Genomic DNA, 22657 nt, shown 5'->3' with positions numbered 1-22657 from the left:
ATGAAAAAATATTGATATTTACTAAACAGTGTTTCTATGGACCAATGCACGAGTTCACTAATTTGACGTTTGAGCGGTGCCGCATTCACTAGTTGCCATGGTCACGTAAATAACACGACACCGCTCAAACGTCAGATTAGTGAACTCATGTATTGCTAAGACGTGTATTGGTCCATTGAAGGAACTCATCTGTAAACAGTATTCATATAAGCCATTTTATGAGACGTTTCGAATCATATGTTTTTTGTTTGTTTACCAGCTTTGAAACCCAGCCCGCCAGATAACGTCAATCGACTGTCTCGTAAAATGGCTTATTACCAATTCAAGTGACATTTTGACGAACAATGAATCGACTAGATAAACCACGCGTTGATTGCTACGTTCGTTCGTGCTTTGCACCAAGGGTGGTACTGGCGGCTCTTTATCGCTACCCCAACGTGTAGCTGGTTCTAAAATGTAAACAACCATACAAAATTACGACCAAGCAATGGTGAAGGCGTAATCAATTTTGTCGAAAACATCAATTTTGGGAATTCAGCAGAATTTTCTGATTAAATTTCCAACAGCGCACTGTAGTAGCACGTAGCAAAGCATTGCTAGCAAACAATATCCTTCATGCGCATTTATTACCTGTAATCTTGAGAATGATATTTTTACTATTCCGCGTTAAGCCTTAAAACTGGTTCTGGACTTAGGTTGGCGGCTTTTCAATTTTACTCCCATTTGACAGCCGCCCTCCACCCTTGCTTTGCACGCGTTGTGTAATCAAGGCTTAAGCTAAGCTAAGCTAAGCTATTTCTTTCCGACGCAGCTAAGGGGCTATTGTTTTGAAGAGAATAATGTGTATGACGATTTCGTTCTGTTATCTTCTGGAGTATATAAATCACGGGTCATCTAAGGACAATCCAGGTACCTATTCGTCATCAAACGTCAACATCCCACCGCAAAATCGCTAGTGTTTGGAGTAGACCTGTGCGCCGAAATATTTTTAATCGGCGGCGGCGTAAGAGCATTTTTATAGGCCTTTTCATGTGACAGATCCGTCTATGCATTTGTTTACATCGGTGTAGAACCGGTGCTAACACGGGCCTGTCATTTTCATAGAAGAACTGTCAAAGTGCTTCCCGATCAGCTGATTTGAGACGTCATGTGAATAGGCCTATACCGGCGGCGGCGGCGTCATCGGCGTCACGCCATTAACAAGTTTCGGCGGCGGCGGCGGCGTGCTTCGGCGTGGAGAAAATTGGACATCAAAATGTTTGAGTTTGTCATATTTTTTCCGGACTTACGTTTCTACTGGAACAGAGCCTACTTCTTAGCTTAGTTTTCTACAAGCACTTTCACAGTTGGTAAGTAAAAGTTTTCCTTGCGTAAGTTGCCCTTGTGTTCCGTGTGGCTGGTTCAACGATACTTCATGTCCAAGAAAAGTATGGCTATTTCCTAATATACGAAAAAATACTGAACTAGTCGGGCGGGGATATTACCATTAGGCTAAGAAAGGCCCAAGATACTCTATGTCCTAAAATGTCAAGAAAGTTACGTTAAAAAACCCATTAGACTCGAACCCACAACCCAAACCCCAAAATCATGCTAAATATTTTCGCGTTGAATGCTAGATAATTTTGTGTGCATAAATATAAACTACACTTAAAACTATGAAAAAGTTAATATATTATCACAATAATTTAAATTATAGCGATTGAAATTGTTGTCCCATATGCGCTTATCTGGAATAATCTTTAAAAATCTCAAAAAAAATATTTTCAACAAACCCTGAAAAAAAAAACTTTATGGTGAAAACCTTTTAAGAAAACTTATGGAAATATTTTTGGTAGCAAATACCTGAAACATCCCCTGGTAGGATACTAACCTAATATATTTGAAAAAAGAATTCATTATTATTAATCTTTGGACAAATTTATAAATAGTTCCTGGACGAATCCTTGGGAAAACAATTTGGAATCAGGAAAAATACTCGACGAACCAGAAAGGAACTCACAAGAATTACCACAGAAAAATGTGTGTGATTTCTCAAAAAGCCGTTTAAGGGGAATCTTTGGAAATTTTTCGCTGGACTTTTGGGAAAACTATTCGAAGAACTCTTGCACGAATGTTTGAAGAATTCTCAAAGTAATCCTAAAAAAAATCAAGGACCTTATTGCAATTCCAACAGAAATATATGTGAGCAATTCTCGCTGAAACCAGGCCGCCATCGGCACCCATCGTTAGAATTCCAATTTTATGTCATTGATCGCTAGTTTTCGACAAAACTTAAGGGTGGTCCTTTCTGTTTTCTCAAATTGGTGGACCCCTCGTACGCCAGCTAGCTGAACAGTTTGCGAAAAAGCTCATTTTTCGATAAATCTTGGGTGTTTCTTCACGGGATATGTCTCATATTTCGCTTGGAACACATAGCAAACTTAGTGTCATCGTATAGAGAAAGGGTATAGCTTTTATTTGAACTCGAAAAAATTTTGGCGGCCATTTTGAATTTGGCCGCCATTTACAATTTTGTTAGAAAAATCGTTTTTTCACCATTAGCGCACCGCTAGTTTTGAATTCTGAGATTACCATCAGAAAGCTGAGGAAAAAATGCGTAAGATAGGCTACAAAAACTAGGTGAGCAATGGTATTTACCCTATCAAATGAACGATTTTCTAAATCATGTTATACGATTTTGACGTATATGGCGAGTGCAATCAATACAAAAATCTTTTTTTTGTACTACAAAGAATCAAGTTTTCAACCTTTGGTGTTTTATTAGAGTCGAGTGAAGAATAAGAATATTATTTTGAGTGAAAAAATCTGGCGGCCATCTTGGATTTGACGCCATCTTGATTTTAGATAGAAGAATGAATTTTTCACCTTGATAGCACTCAGCATGTTGAAATTAGAGGTTATCAATAAAAAAGGTTACGTATACTCTACTTCTTTTTATTCTTAATTTTCCTGACGTTACGTCTCTACTGGAACCGAGCCTGATACTCAGCTTTATTGGTCATAAATCCAGGTTATTAAATAGGAATTTTCTTTTATTATGCGATTTCTGACAACAGAATAATTTTTCGACATATCTTTGAATTCAGTAATAACGAATAAATAAATTCAATAAACGAAAACCGTCCAAAAACATTGATTGTATTAAACTAACATTTTTTTTACAATATGCATTGTTGTTCATTGAATGAAGTTTATAGATTGCGCGTCGGGACATTAGTAAATCTTGTGGTAATATTTGTAGTTTTAACGTAAAACATTGACAAAAGTGCATTAATTCAGAAGGGAAATTTAAATTTTGAAGCAAAAAACCATCCTTGATTTTCTGAGCCATAAAGTATCGTTTTAAGTACCGCCCAACATGCATGTGAAAAATAGCGAGATTGAAAGAAGAGCAGCAGGTTTTGTGTTAATGTGGACGTAATGCCGAAACGCAGGTGTATTATTTCGAGGTTGTAAAACCTGGCGGCCATCTTGGATTTCGACGCCATTTTGGTTTTTAGCAGTTGAATGATTTCTTACCATCTCAGTGCTCATCATATTAAATTATGAGGCCTCCGTTAAAAAAAACAATCAGATTCTATTTTTCTGATTTTATCTCAGCTGTTCAACTGATTTTCATTTCTATCAATGGTTTTTGACCAAATAAATGAAATAAATAATGCTATTTTCAACTCAAAGATATGCAGAAGAATCATTCAGGTAGCAAACAAGCGTTAAAAATCATATTTGATAATTTGTTTTCAAAGCTAATTAAGCTGAGGGGCTGGCTCTGTTCCAGTAGAGACGTAACGTCAGGAAAAAGAAGAACAAGAAGAAGAATAAGTGTAACGGTAGCATTGAAATTTAACATATTGAGTGCTATCAACGTGAAAACTCATTCTACTACTTAAAAACAAGATGGCGTCAAAATCCAAGATGGCTGCCAGATTTTTTCACTCAAAATAATACTCCTATTCATCATCTGTCTCAAATAATTCACCAACGATTGAAAACTTGTTTCTTTGTAGTACTAAAAAAATAATGTTTACATTGATTGCACTCGCCATATACGTCAAAATAGTAGAACATGATTTAGATAATCGTTCATATCATAGGGTAAATACCATTGCTCACCTAGTTTTTGTAGCCTATCTTACGCAATTTTTCCTCAGCTTTCTGATGGTAATCTCAGAATTCAAAACTAGCGGTGCGCTAATGGTGAAAAAACGATTTTCTAACAAAATTCAACATGGCGGCCAAATTCAAAATGGCCACCAACATTTTTTTGAGTTTAAATGAAAGCTTTATCCTTTCTCTATACGATGCTACTAGGTTTGCTATGTGTTCCAAGCAAAATATGAGACATATCCCGAGAAGAAATTCCCAAAATTTATCGAAAAATGGGCTTTTTCGCAAACTGTTTAGCTAGCAGGCGTACGAGGGGTCCACCAATTTGAGAAAACAGAAAGGACCACCCTTAAGTTTTGTCGAAAACTAGCGATCAATGACATAATATTGGAATTCTAAAGATGGGTGCCGATGGCGGCCTGGTTTCAGCGAGAATTGCTCTGTGCTAGTAAAGACTTGGTTGGAAGGTGTTCTGCAGAAAACTTTGGAGGAACGCCTTCAGAAATACAAGAAAAAAACTGATGCGCCACATTATAAGTATTACTGAAGGAGTTCTAGGTCAAATCCTAAGTTAGTATTTTAGAAGTAATCGTTGCAGAATCCCTAGAATAGTTCTAAAAAAAATCCCGTTGAAAAAAAGAATACTTGGAGAAGGAACATAGTTTCCACTGTTTTGAAGTATTAATGTTGAGTAATTCATGAACTAGTGCATTAGGATCATTTTCGAACAGATTTACATGCGGTACTATGAGCGATATTTTGCTTATGCACGTGAAAGGTAAAGAAATTTGTAAATTAGCTGCATGAATCCTGGAAACAATTCTGCAGGAGCTCTAAGAGGAATATCTGTAGTGAATCTCCAATTAGCACACCATTTTTCCATCAAACATAATATATTTTCGCCGATTAAAATTAAGCTAATAATACTGTATTGATTACAGTATACTAGCTATGGAAAACAACCGAAACTCTTGCAAAAATGAAAAACTGAACCAGTTATTGACTTGGTTATCAATTTATTTCATAAGAAAATTGTTTTTATTTTCTTTTTTAACAGAATTTCTAGTTCAATAAAAGTAAACCAAGTCAACAACAAGTTTAAAAAAAGTTTAACAAAGTTTAAAAAGGAAATCCCGGAAGGGTTCTGTTGGGCGCAGTCGTTTCTAGTTCGATGAACACATATTGAAAGCAGCGTTTACTTTACATCAGCTTCAATGCTGTAAATATTTATTTAAACTTATTTCAAATACTCCAATAACATGATTAATGGCTTACATGATAGTTCCTAAATCGACACTTCTAGAGACACGTACCACCCAACCGACTGATTACTATACACTATTCACGAAGTATATAACTTTCAGACTACAGTGTCACCAGTTTCACTGAAACACCCTTTGAACAGTCGCAACAGGTTCTTTTTTTTAGGTTTATAGAAGAATTCCTACAGGATGTTTTTTGAGAAATCCCTGCATTATTCGTTAAAACACGATTGTTTTCAAAAAAGAATGAAGGGTAAATCTTTGAAGTTATTTATGAGAGAATATTTAGAAGAATTCCTTCAGTTTCCTGAAAAGAAAAATAAAATTTCCGAAAAGGAATTAAAATAACATCTCAAATCAGTTCTATAAGAAACGCCAGTGGAACCTTGGATATATCTGTCAAATTATTTAGGAAGAAATCACTGGAGGGTTCCCTAAGACAAGCATAATAGAGGAAACTTAAAAAAAACTTCTTTGGCAATTATTCCTGGGCATATATTTGCTTCAATTATCAGAGAAATATTTGATAATCCTCCTATAAAGATCCCTGAGTAGTGTCTTAAAGAAACTACTGGAAAAAAAAATCAATTGATTTTTATCGAAGATTTTTTTGAGATTCGTTGAAAGCTTACCGATGGAATCTGTGTAAGCACTCTTATGGTGGTAAGCTCCATCGAAGTTAATACGCCAATCGCTTATTATCCTCGATTTTACTATAGTAAAATCGAGGATAATACGCGATTGGCGTATTAACTTCGATGGAGCTTACCACCATTAGAGTAAATACTAGTCTTGTAAGCATTCTAAAGTAATATCTGAAGAAATTCGTACAGAAATCTATGAAGAAGTTCAAGGAGAAGTCAGTGTATCCATTCCGGGATAAATGCCTGAAGAATCTCTGGAAGGTTTCAAGATAAATTCCTGAAGTTCCCAAAGAAATACATAGAGGAATTCTTTGATTATTTCCTTGATGAGTTTCTGTAAGAATCCCTATGGGAGCATTAAGCATTATTGAATTATTTTGTAAAGCATTTTTTTAAAATAAAACTATCAAATTTTACGAGCCGAATTATTTATCGGCGTGAAAATACAAAATCGGCGGCGAAGTGCTGATCGGCGTATGGCGCGCCGCCGATGCCTCATTCGGCGTCGGCGTGACGTAAAATTGATCGGCGGCGCCGGCGTGGCGCGGCGGCGCACAGGTCTAGTTTGGAGGGGATTTTAACCTCCAAATTGCCTAATAACCTCCAAAGCGTCACCTCCAAGTTAGTTCTAATACCCTCCGTTATATGAAATATGGTGGCGCGTCGATCGTCGCAAGTTTATCGTTAAACAGTCAATTGAATTATTATGGATAGGGGACATGTGGAATATTGAGTCTAGCATTCATTCCATTTAAATTTGTTTCGCTCCAATGATCGACCTGTCGGTCTAATAAAACGTTCTTAGCGAAAGTTTTTCCGTTCTGAAGTAGGAAACGAACCCACAATCACTAGCACAAAATGCTTGACAGCACCAATGGCAGGACCACGAAGCTTATATTCTTAAAATATTCTGACGCTATATCAATAACACACAATCACTTTACAGACCATGGAACACGCAATTCTCCAGAACAGCGCTTGTGATATTTACCAGAACTACTTTGAAGACATCGAGCAACATGAACTGATTGAACAGTTTAGCTCGAAGACTGTCCACGTGTACAAGGACAACCTGGATGTGAAACGATCTTGTAGCTACATCTGCTGGTCGGAAGAAGGAATGCATTTCGCTTCCATTCACTGCAACATTGGAGAAATGAACAATACCGTTACGGATTCTTACATTTGGGACATCGGTAAGTACACTGCACCGTTTGATGACCAAATATTGTTGGATAACGATCTGATCTACTTCCTTCAGAGAATCCCAACGTACCATTGCAAACCCTTGTGCCGCCTTATCAAGCGCGTTGCTTGGAGTACAATTTCAAAGATGGTTGTCAACTGGCCGGCGGTTTGTTCTCGGGTCAAATAGCCATCTGGGACATAAGGGTAGCGAACGAACCGGTGGAAATAACCCTACGTGAAGCGAGCCACAAGGATGTTGTCACAAAGGTTCTGTGGACGGGGACGAAGACGTCCAATGAGTTTCTGTCCGGTTCGACGGACGGTAGGATTCTTTGGTGGGATATGCGAAATTTGAACGAGCCGTACGACTTCCTGAATCTTGCACCCAAGGATACTCAGAACGTTGACCCGAAACGATGCTTTGGCGTTTGTGCAGTGGAATTCGAGCAAACGATGCCAAACAAGTACACGGTTGGGACAGAGAATGGGTTGATCTACAGCTGCAGCCGGAAGTACAAAACACCAGCAGATAAGATCCAAGCCCTGACGATAGCTCACACAGGACCAGTGTATTCGGTCGAAAGGAATCCGTTGTTTATCAAAAACTATATAAGCGTTGGCGATTGGCAGACGAAAATATGGACGGAGGATTGTCGCGATAATCCCATAGTATGGACGAAGGAGTACGCTGTCCAGCTGACGTGTGGCGTGTGGAGCCCAACGCGTTGTTCGTTGGTGTTTATTTGCCGCATGGACGGTGTTATGGATGCTTGGGACGTTATCCATCGCCTGGATGGACCGGTTCTTCGCATCAAGGTGAGTATACATGTATATTACTTATTTTTTTTTTTGGGTTAATTATAGAGGTTTTAAACCTCGCGGTTCATTCACCTCTGTGTATATTACTTATGAAAATTACAGTACTCGACAGAATTTAATATGCATTGGCCGGTTTTATACAATGTGGGCTAGTTTGGAGGCCTGGACCTCGGAAACGAAAGAACAAAAACGTTATCCATAACAACCGTCAGGTTGTTAAATTTCTCCCAATTATCGGGAGTAACTTTCCACTGAACACCTGAGCACGTCCAATCGAGCCAACTTAATCCAATAGACTGATCTTCCAATCTCATCTCAGTGGCTTCGAACGTTCCAGTTTTCGCGCCCTTTTCTCCTCTACATTCTCGGTCGTTCGTCACATGCCATGCATTTCCACTATATCGTTAGTGAACACACGAAGTCTCCTTCGGATGTATTCCTACATGCTTCTCGCTCTCTGTCTACCAAGCCGACGTGGAGACGAATAGTCTCCACCCGAATATATTCCAATTCCCGAATCTATCGCATCGTTTCTTTTCCTTTTCCATCGCATCATTTTCGTTTTCCGTTATTTTATGGCATGATGTTTAATTCAACGCCAGACACGCTAAACTTTTTCAAGTCATGCAAAGTTATTATTTATTTTATTTTCTTATATTTATCCTAGAGCCTACATCTACTACACATAGCACTATTTATTTCATTCATTTATTTAGTTAACATCTAAACAGATAACACTTAATCAACAATTTCATGCCGCAATGCTCGATTCGTGGTCACATTTCTCCATCCTTGGTTCTGCCCCACGCTCGCTAGATCGTTGTACACTTGATCTGCCCACCTAGCTAGCTGCGCTTCATGCCTTCTTGTACCAACTGGATCCGAAGCGAACATCATCTTCGATCTTCTTTGATGCGTATTTCACGGCTAACGTTATTATGAGCCGTCAGCAAAGATCCAAGGTAGACGAACTCGTCGATTTTTTCGAACGTATCCCCGTCCATCGTAACACTGCTTTCTAGGCCTGCCACGTTTTCAAATGTCTGACCGACAATGTCCATATCATCCGCAAAACAAACAAATTGAATGTATCTCGTGAAAATCGTACCCTAACTGTTAAGCCCGGCTCTCTGCATAACACCTTCTAGCGCAATATTGAACAATATGCTCAAAACCCTGATTGGAAGTGATGTCAGTTTTTATGTTTGGAATAAAAATTGTTTGGATATTCATCCACTTGCTACAACCATGTATTTTACAATTTCATAATACTCAAAAGGTGTACAATGTCACAAGTGTTACAAAACATTTTTATGCGTGAGAAAAACAATGTACGACGCAATTTAACAACAAAAATAAATATAAGATATTATACAGTACAGTACAGTAGAATTCAAATGCATACTGATGGCAACTTCCTCCGTCCGTGAGAAGCGAGAGAAGAGAGGAGAAAACTGTCAAAAAAGTAAACAACACACGCATGGTGTGAAAAATGCTTATAATTTTGGTCAAAATAAATGTTTCCACTACCAAACACTCAAGATAATAGCTCCCTTAAATATATGTTCAATTGCATATACAGAGCTCAATTTTTGATTTTCATTATTTTTATTTGCCCCACATACTCAACATATTCTCATCGAATACTTTCTATCTGGGTCATATTAAAGGTATGTGTAGAATTTACTTATGTGTATCCCATACCACATGGAATAAACGAAGATGGCCGCCAATAAGAATTACATCGATTTCTATTGATAACTTGAAGGTATTTATTTGATTATAAATCATATAAAAAAAATGTTAGAATTGATAATTCATCAACACATATTTTCTTTGCAGGTGTGAAAATACTTTCCCATCAACTATCACAACTGGAAGATGCTCTGGCGAGGTTTAGCAGTTAGCAGAAAAGGATGAGACTTTGGCGAGAGCAAACCAAATGAGGTGAAGTAAAACTGTAAAATAAACATGCTCATGGTCTGTGCATCAATCTGTGCTTATAGTATCTGTGCATCAATGTTCGAAATATATCTGATTCACAAAACAAAATTATGTACCATGTGTTTTAAGTATGAGAAAACATTGTAAACATCTTAATAAGGTAGATCAATATATTCCATTTAGGCATCCCCTGAATAGTATGTGCAGACATTATTCTTTCAATGAGGACAAACATTGGCGTTAACTCATTGATTTCGCACATACTATGCATATGCAAACCCCCATTGCAAAAATCCATGTAGGTTTGCACATGAATCAAATGGAGACATTATCTTGAGTGAATGAAATAAATTGTGATTTTGAACTTTTATGAAGTTGCTGATAAATTCATATCGACTATACTACCTTTGTATGGAACTTGTGCAAGTAATACTGTCTACTTAATTCTGTGAGTTCAAATGTCACCCGTCAACTGCCGTAGTCACATAACGTGACACTTGTCGAAAAACTCGAGTGACAGAGCCGTGTCGAACGAATTTTTTGGTCGACAGTAACTCCTGTCGAGTCATTTTACTAGCAGCTTCATTGTTCTTGAGCTGGTGAATGGTATCCTTGACCTCCCTCAAAGTGAGGGCTGGTTTGTTTCCATCGTTCGCAGTACTGACGAAGGCATTTCCTTCGTTGTCTCGAGCTTCATTGCCTGTGCTCTCACCACATTGCCGATCACCACACATTCGTCCTTATCCCAGAACATCTCGACTCGCGGCACTAAGCTATTGCGGGATGCGTTGAGCTTCTAATAGAACTTCCGTTTTTCGAGACCGACACAGCTGTTCCTCCATCGATTCGCCATAGACCACTAGGGCCTCAGTACGTCATCGTACATCGCATTCCATAATATTGGGCCCAACAAAGAATCTTGAGGTACTCTCGTGGTAATTCGAACACTTTTCTGTCCCTCCTCTGTGTCATACAGTAGAATCCTACCATCAAAATAGCTATCTAGAAGCTTACACAACGGCTCCGGCACCTTGAGGCGATGAAGTGTATGGGCTATATAGGTGGTATATTCCGAAAACTGACAGCTACTTGACGACGTCATTCCTATCCACCTCGAACAAATTTGCGAAAAAAATGATCTAGTGGTCCGGAAGGTATATGGTACGATAGGCATGACGTCACATGTTTACAATCAAACTTGATATTTACATCAGTAAAGAGCCTGCCTTGTTAATTTTTATGCCGTGGACCAGTAGACTAGTAGGCTTTGGAAACAAAATTCAACTTTCTCGGAAAATTTTCAAAAATATTTTCCTACACAAATGCGTCGGAAATGAGTCCAAACAATCATATATATGATGAGTGCTTAAACGTTTTGCTAGAACTTTTGAAACACTGATTCAAAGCTTTGATTCAGAGAAGTTAGAGAAAATTCCAAACTCTGATGGTAAGAGAAAAAAACAGAATATTTAGAAACACTGCCAATTAATGAAAGGAGTGAAACATTTCTTAGAAGTATACTATTTCTACAAGAAGTTAGATCATTAATGTTTAAATGTTATTTGTCCATGATTACATATGTTTAATAGCAGTATCATTAACTATGTCAGCATTCTACAACTTATTTTTGGTGGTTTGTCCCAGACAACCAAAATGTACGTATAACGAAATCTCCTGGAGGCTTTGTATGTGCAAAATTTCACATATAAGATGTCGCGAAAGGGCCTTCTACGTACAAAAGTGGAGGCGATATGCGTGCATATATTATGTGATGAATAATAACATACAATGCGAGTGTAAAAATTTGCTACCGAACTAACTAGTGATCTTATGCGACTTAACTTCTGATAACAAACGTTGATTTGACAGCTGCTACGGATTAATTCGACTTACCTTGTACGAGTGTACGAGACGAAAGAAAATGTACAAATGAACTCAGAAAAGAAGTGTTTTATGCGAGGAAACTCATCAATCTGACGAGTTTATCCACAATGTTTTGCGGGTTTGATGTAATTAGTATGAATAAACGAGTTGTAACGTGAACTTTTATGCGATTTCTGGTTGTCTGGGGTAGATTTAGAGCTTGAAGATGTACGTTCAAAATTATTTTCTCGGTGACCATCGCAAATTCCCGGTTTTAACCGTCTTTTACCCGATGGATTCAAATTCTCGTCTTTTTCACGCTATTCCCGTTTTTCCCGATTCGGTGGCCACCCTACACTATGGGGGATCAGGCGGTCATAAATCGGTCATTTCGCAATAAAATCTGCAGACTCGCATAGTATGTTATCTTCTGTGATGTCGTCCGATCTATTCAGCTCTATACGACAGAATGACGAGTGCCCCGCTATAAGCCAGTTAGTTCGTTCGCTAGTTAGTTGACCTACACATACTACGTTAGTTCCCATACCAAGTGATATCATTCATGATACAGATCACCACATCCCCCTTTCTTTATATAAAAGCTCAATAAACAATGTTTAATTTATTTAACTTAATGTATTAGAATTTCTCTCACCTGTCGTAATAAATAAATACATTTCCGTTGTGAAGCCCTTACCTAAGCTTCATATCTTACTGGTGGTTTCCTGGCACGCTCAGAGTATCGACGATCTTCTAGGGGTTCGGCCTCGTTGTCGGGAGCTTCATCAGACTTATTCTTCTCAGAATAAGTGGAAACCTGTTTTAGATGCGCTATATTTCTTTCATAACTTTTTCCATTGTCCATTGAGCGAACGCGCACCTTTGACCCATTCCGTTCTTCTACTACAAATTTCTCCGGAAGGAAACTAGTAGAGAGCTTGTTTGTTGGATGCAGATTCTTCATAAGAACCAAATCTCCTGCCTTGATGTTACTGCATTTAGCTTTCCTTCTTACGTCTTCTTCAATCTTTCCTTTAAATTTTTGGGCTGCATCTTTATCTGCATAGTCTGTTGATGATACAGCTGTACTTAGATCCTCTGGATCTGGAAATTTGAACCTTAATTTTCGATTTTGGAGCAGCTCACTTGGAGCTTTGCCCGTTGTTGAATGCGAGGTGTTATTGTACATTTCTAGGTATTGGTTCATTTCTACTTTCCAGTCTCCATAAAGCGCATTAGCAATTTTTAACCGCTTGAGAAGCGACCGATTTTGTCGTTCCACTTCTCCATTCGCTTGTGGCCAATAAGGAGACGTATGGTTCAGATGGATACCTTTCGTGTCACAGAACTCTTTGAACTCAGTGGAGACGAACTGCTTTGCATTGTCGAGCGTGATTGTACGTGGCAGCCCCCATAAGCTGAAAATTTTCATTAGCCGTTTTATGGTCTCCTTTGCTGTGATGCTAGTCATGATCTCCAAACATAAGTACCTGCTGAAGTAATCTATCACTACCAAGATGTGTTCTCCTGTTGGCAACGGGCCAAGAAAATCTATAGCAATGTCCAGCCAAGGCCTGTCTGGTAACGCTCGTCGTTGCATTGGTTCTGGAGGGTCGGCTATTTGTACCAATCGACATCCTTCGCAACTATCGCACGATTTTGATACTTCAGCGTCCATTTTAGGCCACCAGCAGCGATCTCTCAACCTTCGCTTCATTATGGTTTGACCTGGATGGCCCTCGTGAGCTAGAACTAGCATTCGGTATCGTAAAGCTGATGGAATTACTAGTTTAGATCCTCGCATTATGAGTCCATTTACAAAAGATAATTCCTGTCGAAACGCTGCATACGGTTTCAACAGCTCTGACGTCCAGGTTTCTTCCATTACTGCATGCTTAAGGGCTTGCATTTCTTTATCCGTTTCTGTAGCTTGAACAACCTCCGAGATGTCGATTGCCGCGGTCTCTTGTATACTTCGAATGAAAATTTCTGTTTCATCATCAAATGTTTCGCCCTTGGAACCGTCAACCAGCATAGCTAACGTCGTAGTCGCTAAACGACGAATGTAAACTTCTGATTCTTCTTGCCATTTGTCTTCTACATGTGAGGCCATTCTAGAGAGTGGGTCGGCGATGTTTGCTGACCCTTTCTTGTAGACAACCGTAAAGTTGAATGACTGCAAACGAAGCATCCACCTTTCTATGCGAGCTGTTGGGCGTGACTTAACAGTGAAAAGAACTTCCAGTGGTCGGTGGTCTGTTTCAATAATAAATTGAATTCCAAGAAGATAATCCTTGAACCTCTCTACGCCCCAAACTATACCTAACGCCTCTTTCTCAATCGGTGGGTAGCGCTTTTCCGTTTCAGACAGGCTTCTTGAGGCATAACTTATTACGCGTGGCTTATTGCCCTTCAGCTGGAGCAGCACTGCCCCTAGACCAACCCCTGATGCATCAGTAATCAGCATTGTTTTATCTTTGGGATCGAAGTAGCCCAAATTTTGAAGATTACTCATGTGCTGCTTCAGTACTTCAAACGACCGCTGATGAACAGAACTCCATTCGAAAGGAACTGCGTCTTTGAGTAGCTCCCTTAGAGGATGATTTTCAGTCGCAAGATTTGGAATGAATTTTGCAACATAAGTTACAAGTCCGAGGAAACTTCTTAACTCTTCTTTGTTCTGAGGTGGTCTAAACTGCATTATTGATCGAACTTTTGAATCAGCCGGAAGAACTCCCTTTTCCGAAAGTTTGTGTCCCAGGAATGTTGTTTCTTGTTGTTTGAATTTGCATTTTTGCATATTCAACATGATCCCATGTTCTTTCAAAACTGATAGTGTTTTTCGAACTGCTTCATCGTGTTCCTTTTCCGAAGCTCCCCAGATCATGATATCGTCAATGAAGACAACAGTGTTAGAGCAATCCGACAGTACTTTCCATTAGATGCTGGAAGAATTCAGGGGCATAATTAACACCAAAAAGTAGTCTTGTGTAACGATAAAGACCCCAATTGGTGACAAATGTTGTTATTTCACGACTCTCTTTTGCCAATTCTACCTGGTGGAATGCTTGCTTGATGTCCAACGTAGTAAAAAACGTTGCCCCACTGAAGTTCGGAAGGATGTTCTCGAAGACTGGCAAGGGATGGTTTAATCGCTGAATTGCTTGATTGGCTCGCCGCATGTCTATGCAAAGACGTAGTTCACCATTGTCCTTTAAAATAGGAACCAACGGTGACACCCAAGGCGAAGGTTTTTCCACTCGTTCAATTATGCCCATTTCCAGTAGTTCGTCTAGCTTACTTTTTACTTGCTCCAGCAACGGAACTGGACATCGCCGCAAGGGCTGTATTACTGGGGTCACATTTTTATCAATAGGAAGGACTAGCTGGAAATCTTTAATTTTGGGAAACGCATCAACTTGTTTGATCTGGTTCACGCCTTCTTTAAAGGAACTTGGTAGCCCAACTCGTAATAAGCCAAGTTTGCGGGCCGTGTTTTTACCCAACAACGCTTGTTGACCACCTTGAATTACATAAAATGTTGTTGTGGTGGATATGACATCGTCTTCATCGGGGACTTCGATAACGGCATCGAAAACCGTTAATAGTTCCAAAGGTATTCGTCCATACGCCATAAACTTTTTGCTCCTATCATATCTTTCCGAGAAATAGACCGCCTTATTCAACTTCATGTACTCCCATGTTTTATCGTCTATCAGATTGTACGTAGATCCTGAATCAATGAGCATTTCTATCGCGACTTCCCCGACACGACATTTTAGTAGCTCATCGTTCTCGTTAGTGATCTTGTATACTGAAAATTCTTTCGTATCCTTATTTTCATTGGTCATTTCAACGTTCATCACGCTCTTATATCTTTTATGTTGGGATGGTTGGGAAAAGCGTTGTGGTGAATGTTTACTGCCAGGTTTATTAAATAGAAGAAAAAAAAAAACGAAGAAACAAAAAACAAATCCATAACTCAACCATTCTTAAATTGCTAATATGAAGAAAAATTTCAATTCCTTACATTTCTTGCTGGAGCCTTACACATTGATTGAAAATGACCCATGTTTCCACACCTGTGACACTTCTTATCAGCCGCCGGGCATTTTTCAGACATTGAATGTCGGAAACGACCACATCGATGACATCTTTCTTTATAGGCAGGGATTCCTGAGTTCTTGTAATAAGGTGTTCTTGCTTTATGCGCGATCAAACGGTTGGCTTGGACTTTGGGTTCATTTGAGCGGCTTGGTAGTTGACTGATTGATGCGCATTTACGATTTTGGTACAAATATCTAGAGTCAACTTCTCTTGCTCCAATAGCTTGCGACGTAAATCATCCGACGCATTTTGGATGATTTTGTCAATGATAGCTGTTTGACGACATTCAAGTTCCGTTTGTCCAAATGAGCATTTTTCCGCTTTTTGCTGAACTCTAAGCATAAATTTTTCAATCGGTTCGTCATTTTCTTGCGTCATAGTCCAAAACTGAAATCTTTCGAAGCTAGAATGTTGCTTCGGAGCAAAATGTGCCGAAAGTTTTTCCTTAGCCACAACATAGGGATCATTGCCATCTGAACCGTCAATGTCAGCCCCTGGAATGCCATAAAAAACAGACTGCAATTCCATGCCGCCCATAGCAAGCATCTGAGCTTTACGGCTGTGGCTATCTAAGATGTTCGTCGCCAACATAACATTTTCAAACCATCTTATCCACGATGTCCAAGCGCTTCTCACTTCCGTTGCCGGTAAATGAGAAAATTTAAACATCGGCAAATTGTACGACGCTGGGCTGAAGAAAGACATGGTTTGAACAATCATTTCTTCGTTAGCCATACTGTTCCTGTTAAGAAAAAAAAACACAAATAAAAATTTTCCGTTCTTTTTCAACTACCATTGTCAATTATAGAAGCCATTGTTTCATTCTGATTGCACCATAATCCACCATATGAGTAATTTGTAATGAATGACAGCATCTAACCAATAAAAAAAAATCCATATTTCCTTATCTTCAACCTACTAGCAGATTCAATCGCAGCATACAAAACGTTCTCAGTGTGTTTTAGTTTAGTTTGTCAAGATAAGGAAAGCGTTTATCTATGCTCTTTGTAAGTGAATTTAATCACAGCGTACTGTACACTCTCAGTGAATTTAATCACAGTGCCTACGACACTCTTGTTTATTATTCGTTAAGCAGTGAATTCAATCACAGCGTCTTGTACGCTCTCAGTGAATTTAATCACAGTGCCGACAGCACTCTTTCTTCGTAAGCCATATTACAGTGAATTTAATCACAGCGCATTGAACGCTCTCAGTGAATTTAATCACAGCGCATTGAGCGCTCTCAGTGAATTTAATCACAGTGTCAACGACACTCTCGATTAGTCATCTTCTGATGTCTATTGCTTGGCTTAGCACTCTAATAGTGTTTAAGCACTAGGATAGGATAAGACACGAGACACCCGAAAAGAAATCTTAGTGCACAGGAACAAGACAGTAAATCATAAAGTTAAAACGTCGTATCCTATCCTAGATTAATACTACTGTAGTCGCGCGGTTGTATTTTGTACCACGCCGGTGTAAAAACTTGCTCTTCATACACAGCAGGTGCTTCTGATGGTGGTCAACCGCGCGACGACCGAAGGGTTAAACAGACATCGTTTTTCGAGCAGCTCAGGAGGGGAAACGTTTAGGAATCTTTGCTCTCTCACTGATTCTCTCTTCCTCTCGCAAATTTCTTACTGCATGGCGGATGGTGGTGCTGCTGTGCTCTCAGCATCAGTAGTTGTCGCATCAATTAAATTGCGGTTGGTGAATGATTGCGCCGTGAGAAATTTACTGTTCTCTTTGAACATTCGAAACACTCGCAGTGATAAATAATAAAATAAATACTACGACAAACGCTATATCTTGGATTCCAATGGAAAAACCACTCAGAGTTAGATGTGCGATGATTGTGGCCGTCATTCAGTCAGCACTCAGTAGACGATTCTGTGCCGCATTTATCAATCAGTACGGCTCCACTAACACTAACATCCCTTTCTTTTTTTTCAAACCGAATACAAGTTTCGTTTTAATTCTCCATTCGTATACACACACGTTGGAGTTGTTTTTTTTTTTTGCCATCACTTCATTCATTCACACTCTGCCAAGTGGTGTCTCTTTCATTAGGGATCACCCACACCGAGACTTTTTTCTTTTTCTTTCACCATTGCTCCACACAATTCATGCATATCCAGATTTTTTTTTTCCATATTATGCCTCTCATGCATCTCCAACCACACTTAAGCACGCACATGGTCAGTATTCATCATCAACCCCTGTTCTTTTTTTTTTCTCAACATCACCTCACACTAGAATTATTTCCCCGATCACTGGTGCTCTAATTCTTCTTTCGTCCATCAGCTCGGTACGATTTTGTGAAAACGAATTACCAAAAATCACTATCACTCCATGTCACCTTTTTCCCCCAACAGCAACGCAAGCACGTTCTTCTTTTGAAGGTCAACCTTTTTTCCACTCATCTCACTTTCGAATATGCAAAAAAAAAAAATGGCGGACTACAGCGTGATCTTTTTCCCGCACCAGAATGAAACTTTTCGGCTTATTTTCTCAATGCAGACTACTTTTCCCGATTCATTACCTGCCTTTATCAATAACTTCTATCACTTCGATAATACACTTTTGCTTAAAACTTGACGCGCTTTTTTTCCGGTTTAACCTCGTCGCCACGTGTGATGTCGTCCGATCTATTCAGCTCTATACGACAGAATGACGAGTGCCCCGCTATAAGCCAGTTAGTTCGTTCGCTAGTTAGTTGACCTACACATACTACGTTAGTTCCCATACCAAGTGATATCATTCATGATACAGATCACCACATCTTCCATCACAAAAACTATGCACGCATATCGTCTCCACTTTTATGCGTATAAGGCTATTTAACGACATTTTGTACGTGAAACTTTGCATATATAAGCATCGCATAATACTAAAGGTGATTTCGTTTTACATGCATTTTGGTTGTCTGGGATAGAAACCAAGCTTGAAACTTCCACAAACATGCCCCACAGATAAATCTTGCAAAAAATTGCAACTGTGAAAGTTGTATCATTTTTCATTTTTTTGTCATTAGATTTTTTTTTAAAATAAAATAGGATTCCTTCCACATTAACAAAGTTTACAGATGATCAGAATCTCGTTGTTTTTTGTTGGCCTACAAGTTTTTGATTTATTTCGTACCAATATTTTATTTTGCCCTTAGGGTAGCCATCTTTAGGATAGGGTGGCCAGAAAACATGATTTTTTGAAATATGAATTAAAGCTATTTTCAAACCAAAGGTAGTAAATGCGTGGTTTTGTTACTTGTCAACTCATAATCACGACCACCACCACCGTGAGATTCGGAAGAATATTTTTTCTTTAGGTATCTAGGAAGCATCAATCGCTCTTTGTTGAGCACAAACAAAAAAAATGCTTGATTGATTTCTTCGACAACAGCTGGCAATTGAATTATATATGTGAGCAATTCTCGCTGAAACCAGGCCGCCATCGGCACCCATCGTTAGAATTCCAATTTTATGTCACTGATCGTTAGTTTTCGATAAAACTTAAGGGTGGTCCTTTCTGTTTTCTCAAATTGGTGGACCCCTTGTACGCTAGCTAGCTGAACAGTTTGCGAAAAAGCCCATTTTTTCATAAATCTTGGGTATTTGTTCACGGGTTATGTCTCATATTTCGCTTGGAACACATAGCAAACTTAGTGGCATCGTATAGAGAAAGGATATAGCTTTCATATAAACTTGATACAATTTTGGCGGCCATTTTGAATTTGGCCGCCATCTTGAATTTTATTAGAAAAATCGATTTTTCACCATTAGCGCACCGCTAGTTTTGAATTCTGAGATCACCATCAGAAAGCTGAGGAAAAATTGCGTAAGATAGGCTACAGAAACTAGGTGAGCAATGGTATTTACCCTATCAAATGAACGATTTTCTAAATCATGTTATATGATTTTGATGTATATGGCGAGTGCAATCAATACAAACATCATTTTTTGTACAACAAAGAAACAAGTTTTCAACCTTTGGTGTTTTATTCGAGTCGACTAAGGAATAAGAATATTATTTTTAGTGAAAAAATCTGGCGGCCATCTTGGATTTTGACGCCATTTTGATTTTAGGTAGTAGAATAAATTTTTCAGCACTCAGCATGTCGAATTTAGACGCTACCAATAAAAAAGGTTACGTATACTCTTCTCCTTATTATTCTTCATTTTACTGACGTTACGTTCCTACTGGAACCGAGCCTGATACTCAGCTTTATTAGTTATAAATCCAGGTTATTAAACAGGATTTTTTTCAAATAGCGAAATTGAATTATGAGAAGCAGGTTTTGTTCTAATATGGACGTAATGCCGAAACGCAGGTGTATAATTTCGAGGTTAGAAAAACTGGCGGCCATCTTGGCTTTCGACGCCATCTTGGTTTTTAGCAGTTACATGATTTTTTACCATCTCAGTGCTCATCATGTTGAATTATAAGGCCTCCGTTAAAAAAACAATCAGATTCTATCATTCTTATCTTATCTCAGCTGTTCAACTGATTGTTCATTTGTATCAATGGTTTTAGACCAAATAAGTGAAAGAAATAATGCTATTTTACAACTCGAAGATATGCAGAAGAATCATTCAGGTAGCAAATAAGCGTTAAAAAAACCTATTTGATAATTTGTTTTTTAAACTAGTTAAGCTGAAGGGCTGGCTCTGTCCAGTAGGGACGTAACGTGAGGAAAAAGAAGAACAAGAAGAAGAATAAGTGTAACGGTAGCATTGAAATTCAACATGTTGAGTGCTAATAAGGTGAAAGCTCATTCTACTACTTAAAACCAAGATGGCGTCAAAATCCAAGATGGCCGCCAGATTTTTTCACTCATATTAATACTCCTATTCTTCATCTGTCTCAAATAATACATCAACGATTGAAAACTTGTTTCTTTGTTGTACAAAAAATTATGTTTGCATTGATTGCACTCGCCATATACGTCAAAACAGTAGAACATGATTTATAAAATCGTTCATATCACCTAGTTTCTGTAGCCTATCTTACGCAATTTTTCCTCAGCTTTCTGATGGTGATCTCAGAATTCAAAACTAGCGGTGCGCTAATGGTGAAAATCGATTTTTCTAACAAAATTCAAGATGGCGGCCAAATTCAAAATGGCCGCCAAAATTTTTTCAAGTTTAAATGAAAGCTATATCCATTCTCTATACGATACCACTAAGTTTGCTATGTGTTCCAAGCGAAATATGAGACATATCCCGTGAAGAAATATCCAAGATTTATCAAAAAAATGGGCTTTATCGCAAACTGTTCAGCTAGCTGGCGTACGAGGGGTCCACCAATTTGAGAAAACAGAAAGGACCACCCTTAAGTTTTATCGAAAACTAACGATCAGTGACATACAACTGGACTTCTAACGATGGGTGCCGATGGCGGCCTGGTTTCAGCGAGAATTGCTCATGTATGAGTAGAGTATTTCACTGTCAGTATTTTTGATGAGAATGATGCTATTGTTGGAAAACTAGAAAAAGTGTGAGCACCATCAAAAACCATGATAAGTGAAGCTATGGATAATCGCGCTGTTATTTCTCTTTTCGATGTAAAATTAAATCATATGGAGAATGTTGGAAATGCTTTCAAACATATTTGTGCCAATTATGGAATAGCAGAAGATGATTACGATGACTTAAAAGGTATATAAATTGGAATGTAAATTTGTAACTAAGTGGAAGGAAGCTTATCATATTAAAGATTTATTGAAAGGTTGCATAATATTCTGATAGCAATCAACTGTCAAGAGCCAATAAACCCAGAAAAAATTTATGAGTTTGTAAAGCTACTTACCAACATTATTTCAATTTGTATACTGCCATGAATCGCAAGTCAGTCCCATCTGCATTTTAGTCAAAATTGAGTTAAGGTCGGTTTTCAACATATCTTCCAATGCTCTTGCAGTTGCACTAATGAGATGTTATGATTTGTTCGCAAAAATTAGGAAAAAATAGCAAGTCAAATTGTCCCATAATGAAAAGTAATCGCATATAAGTCCTATTACAGATTTCCGCACCGTGTCACACAAAAATGAACCGTATTTTGATCATCTTTATATTTTTCTCGGAAGGATATCGTAGTGAAAAGCAAACTCTGAAAGTTTCAATAAGATTTGAACATGTTTAAATCCTCTGGAAATTTTTGAATATTCGTATGGAAAACGAATTTGGAAACTTCACAGCCCATTTTCTCAATGCCAACTTTTTACATTCACGGCAGTATAGTTGGTATAAAATTCCTGCGACTCTTCATAAAGTTCTGGCTCATGCTGGTGATTTCACTCACCTGCACCTTTAGGGTCACTGGCTGAAGAAACTTCCGGATGCCAGCAGAAACTTTTGAAAAAAAAAAAAAAATAGGAACCACCATGCAAGAAAACGATACAGAGAGGCCAACTTGCATGACGTTTTTATTCGCGCTTTGCGTCAGATCCAATTTTAAATTCCATAAATGGATGGACTCAAATTTGAGTAACGAAACGGAAACAAAAAAAAAAAAGTTTCTGTGAGGTACCCTGGGGTAGAAATCCTTTATAAGAGAGATTCGCGGAAGCTGACATTTCTGTCAAAGTGTGAGCCAATCGAGCAGCGAGAGCTGTCAAAGTGTGAGCCAAACGAATATGCGTTATGTTTGTTTTGAACTTTTCTTGAGGATTAATGTAATCCGCTTGAAATTATTTCGGTAAAAGTAATTTTGCATGATGCAAAATAA

The 22657-nt window shown here is 38.5% G+C and overlaps 1 protein-coding gene and 1 long non-coding RNA gene across 2 annotated transcripts in view; both read left to right on the top strand.

The window, feature by feature from the left end:
* The window catches only part of LOC5573026 (dynein intermediate chain 3, ciliary), a 34737-nt gene that overhangs the window by 4463 nt on the left and 7617 nt on the right, over positions 1-22657 (top strand). Inside the window, exons 2-3 of the mRNA XM_001660629.2 lie at positions 6960-7209; positions 7275-8017. Coding sequence (XP_001660679.1) covers positions 6960-7209; positions 7275-8017 — 993 coding nt within the window. The remainder of the gene's footprint in view (positions 1-6959; positions 7210-7274; positions 8018-22657) is intronic.
* Positions 9473-10067, top strand: LOC110679528. The gene is made up of 2 exons (XR_002502559.1): positions 9473-9788; positions 9863-10067. It is a non-coding gene; the product is annotated as an uncharacterized LOC110679528 (long non-coding RNA).

This window comes from Aedes aegypti, chromosome 3, assembly GCF_002204515.2.
Source record: "Aedes aegypti strain LVP_AGWG chromosome 3, AaegL5.0 Primary Assembly, whole genome shotgun sequence".
In the NCBI taxonomy this organism is placed as follows: Eukaryota; Metazoa; Arthropoda; class Insecta; order Diptera; family Culicidae; genus Aedes; species Aedes aegypti.
This window is presented reverse-complemented; position numbering and strand designations above follow the sequence as displayed.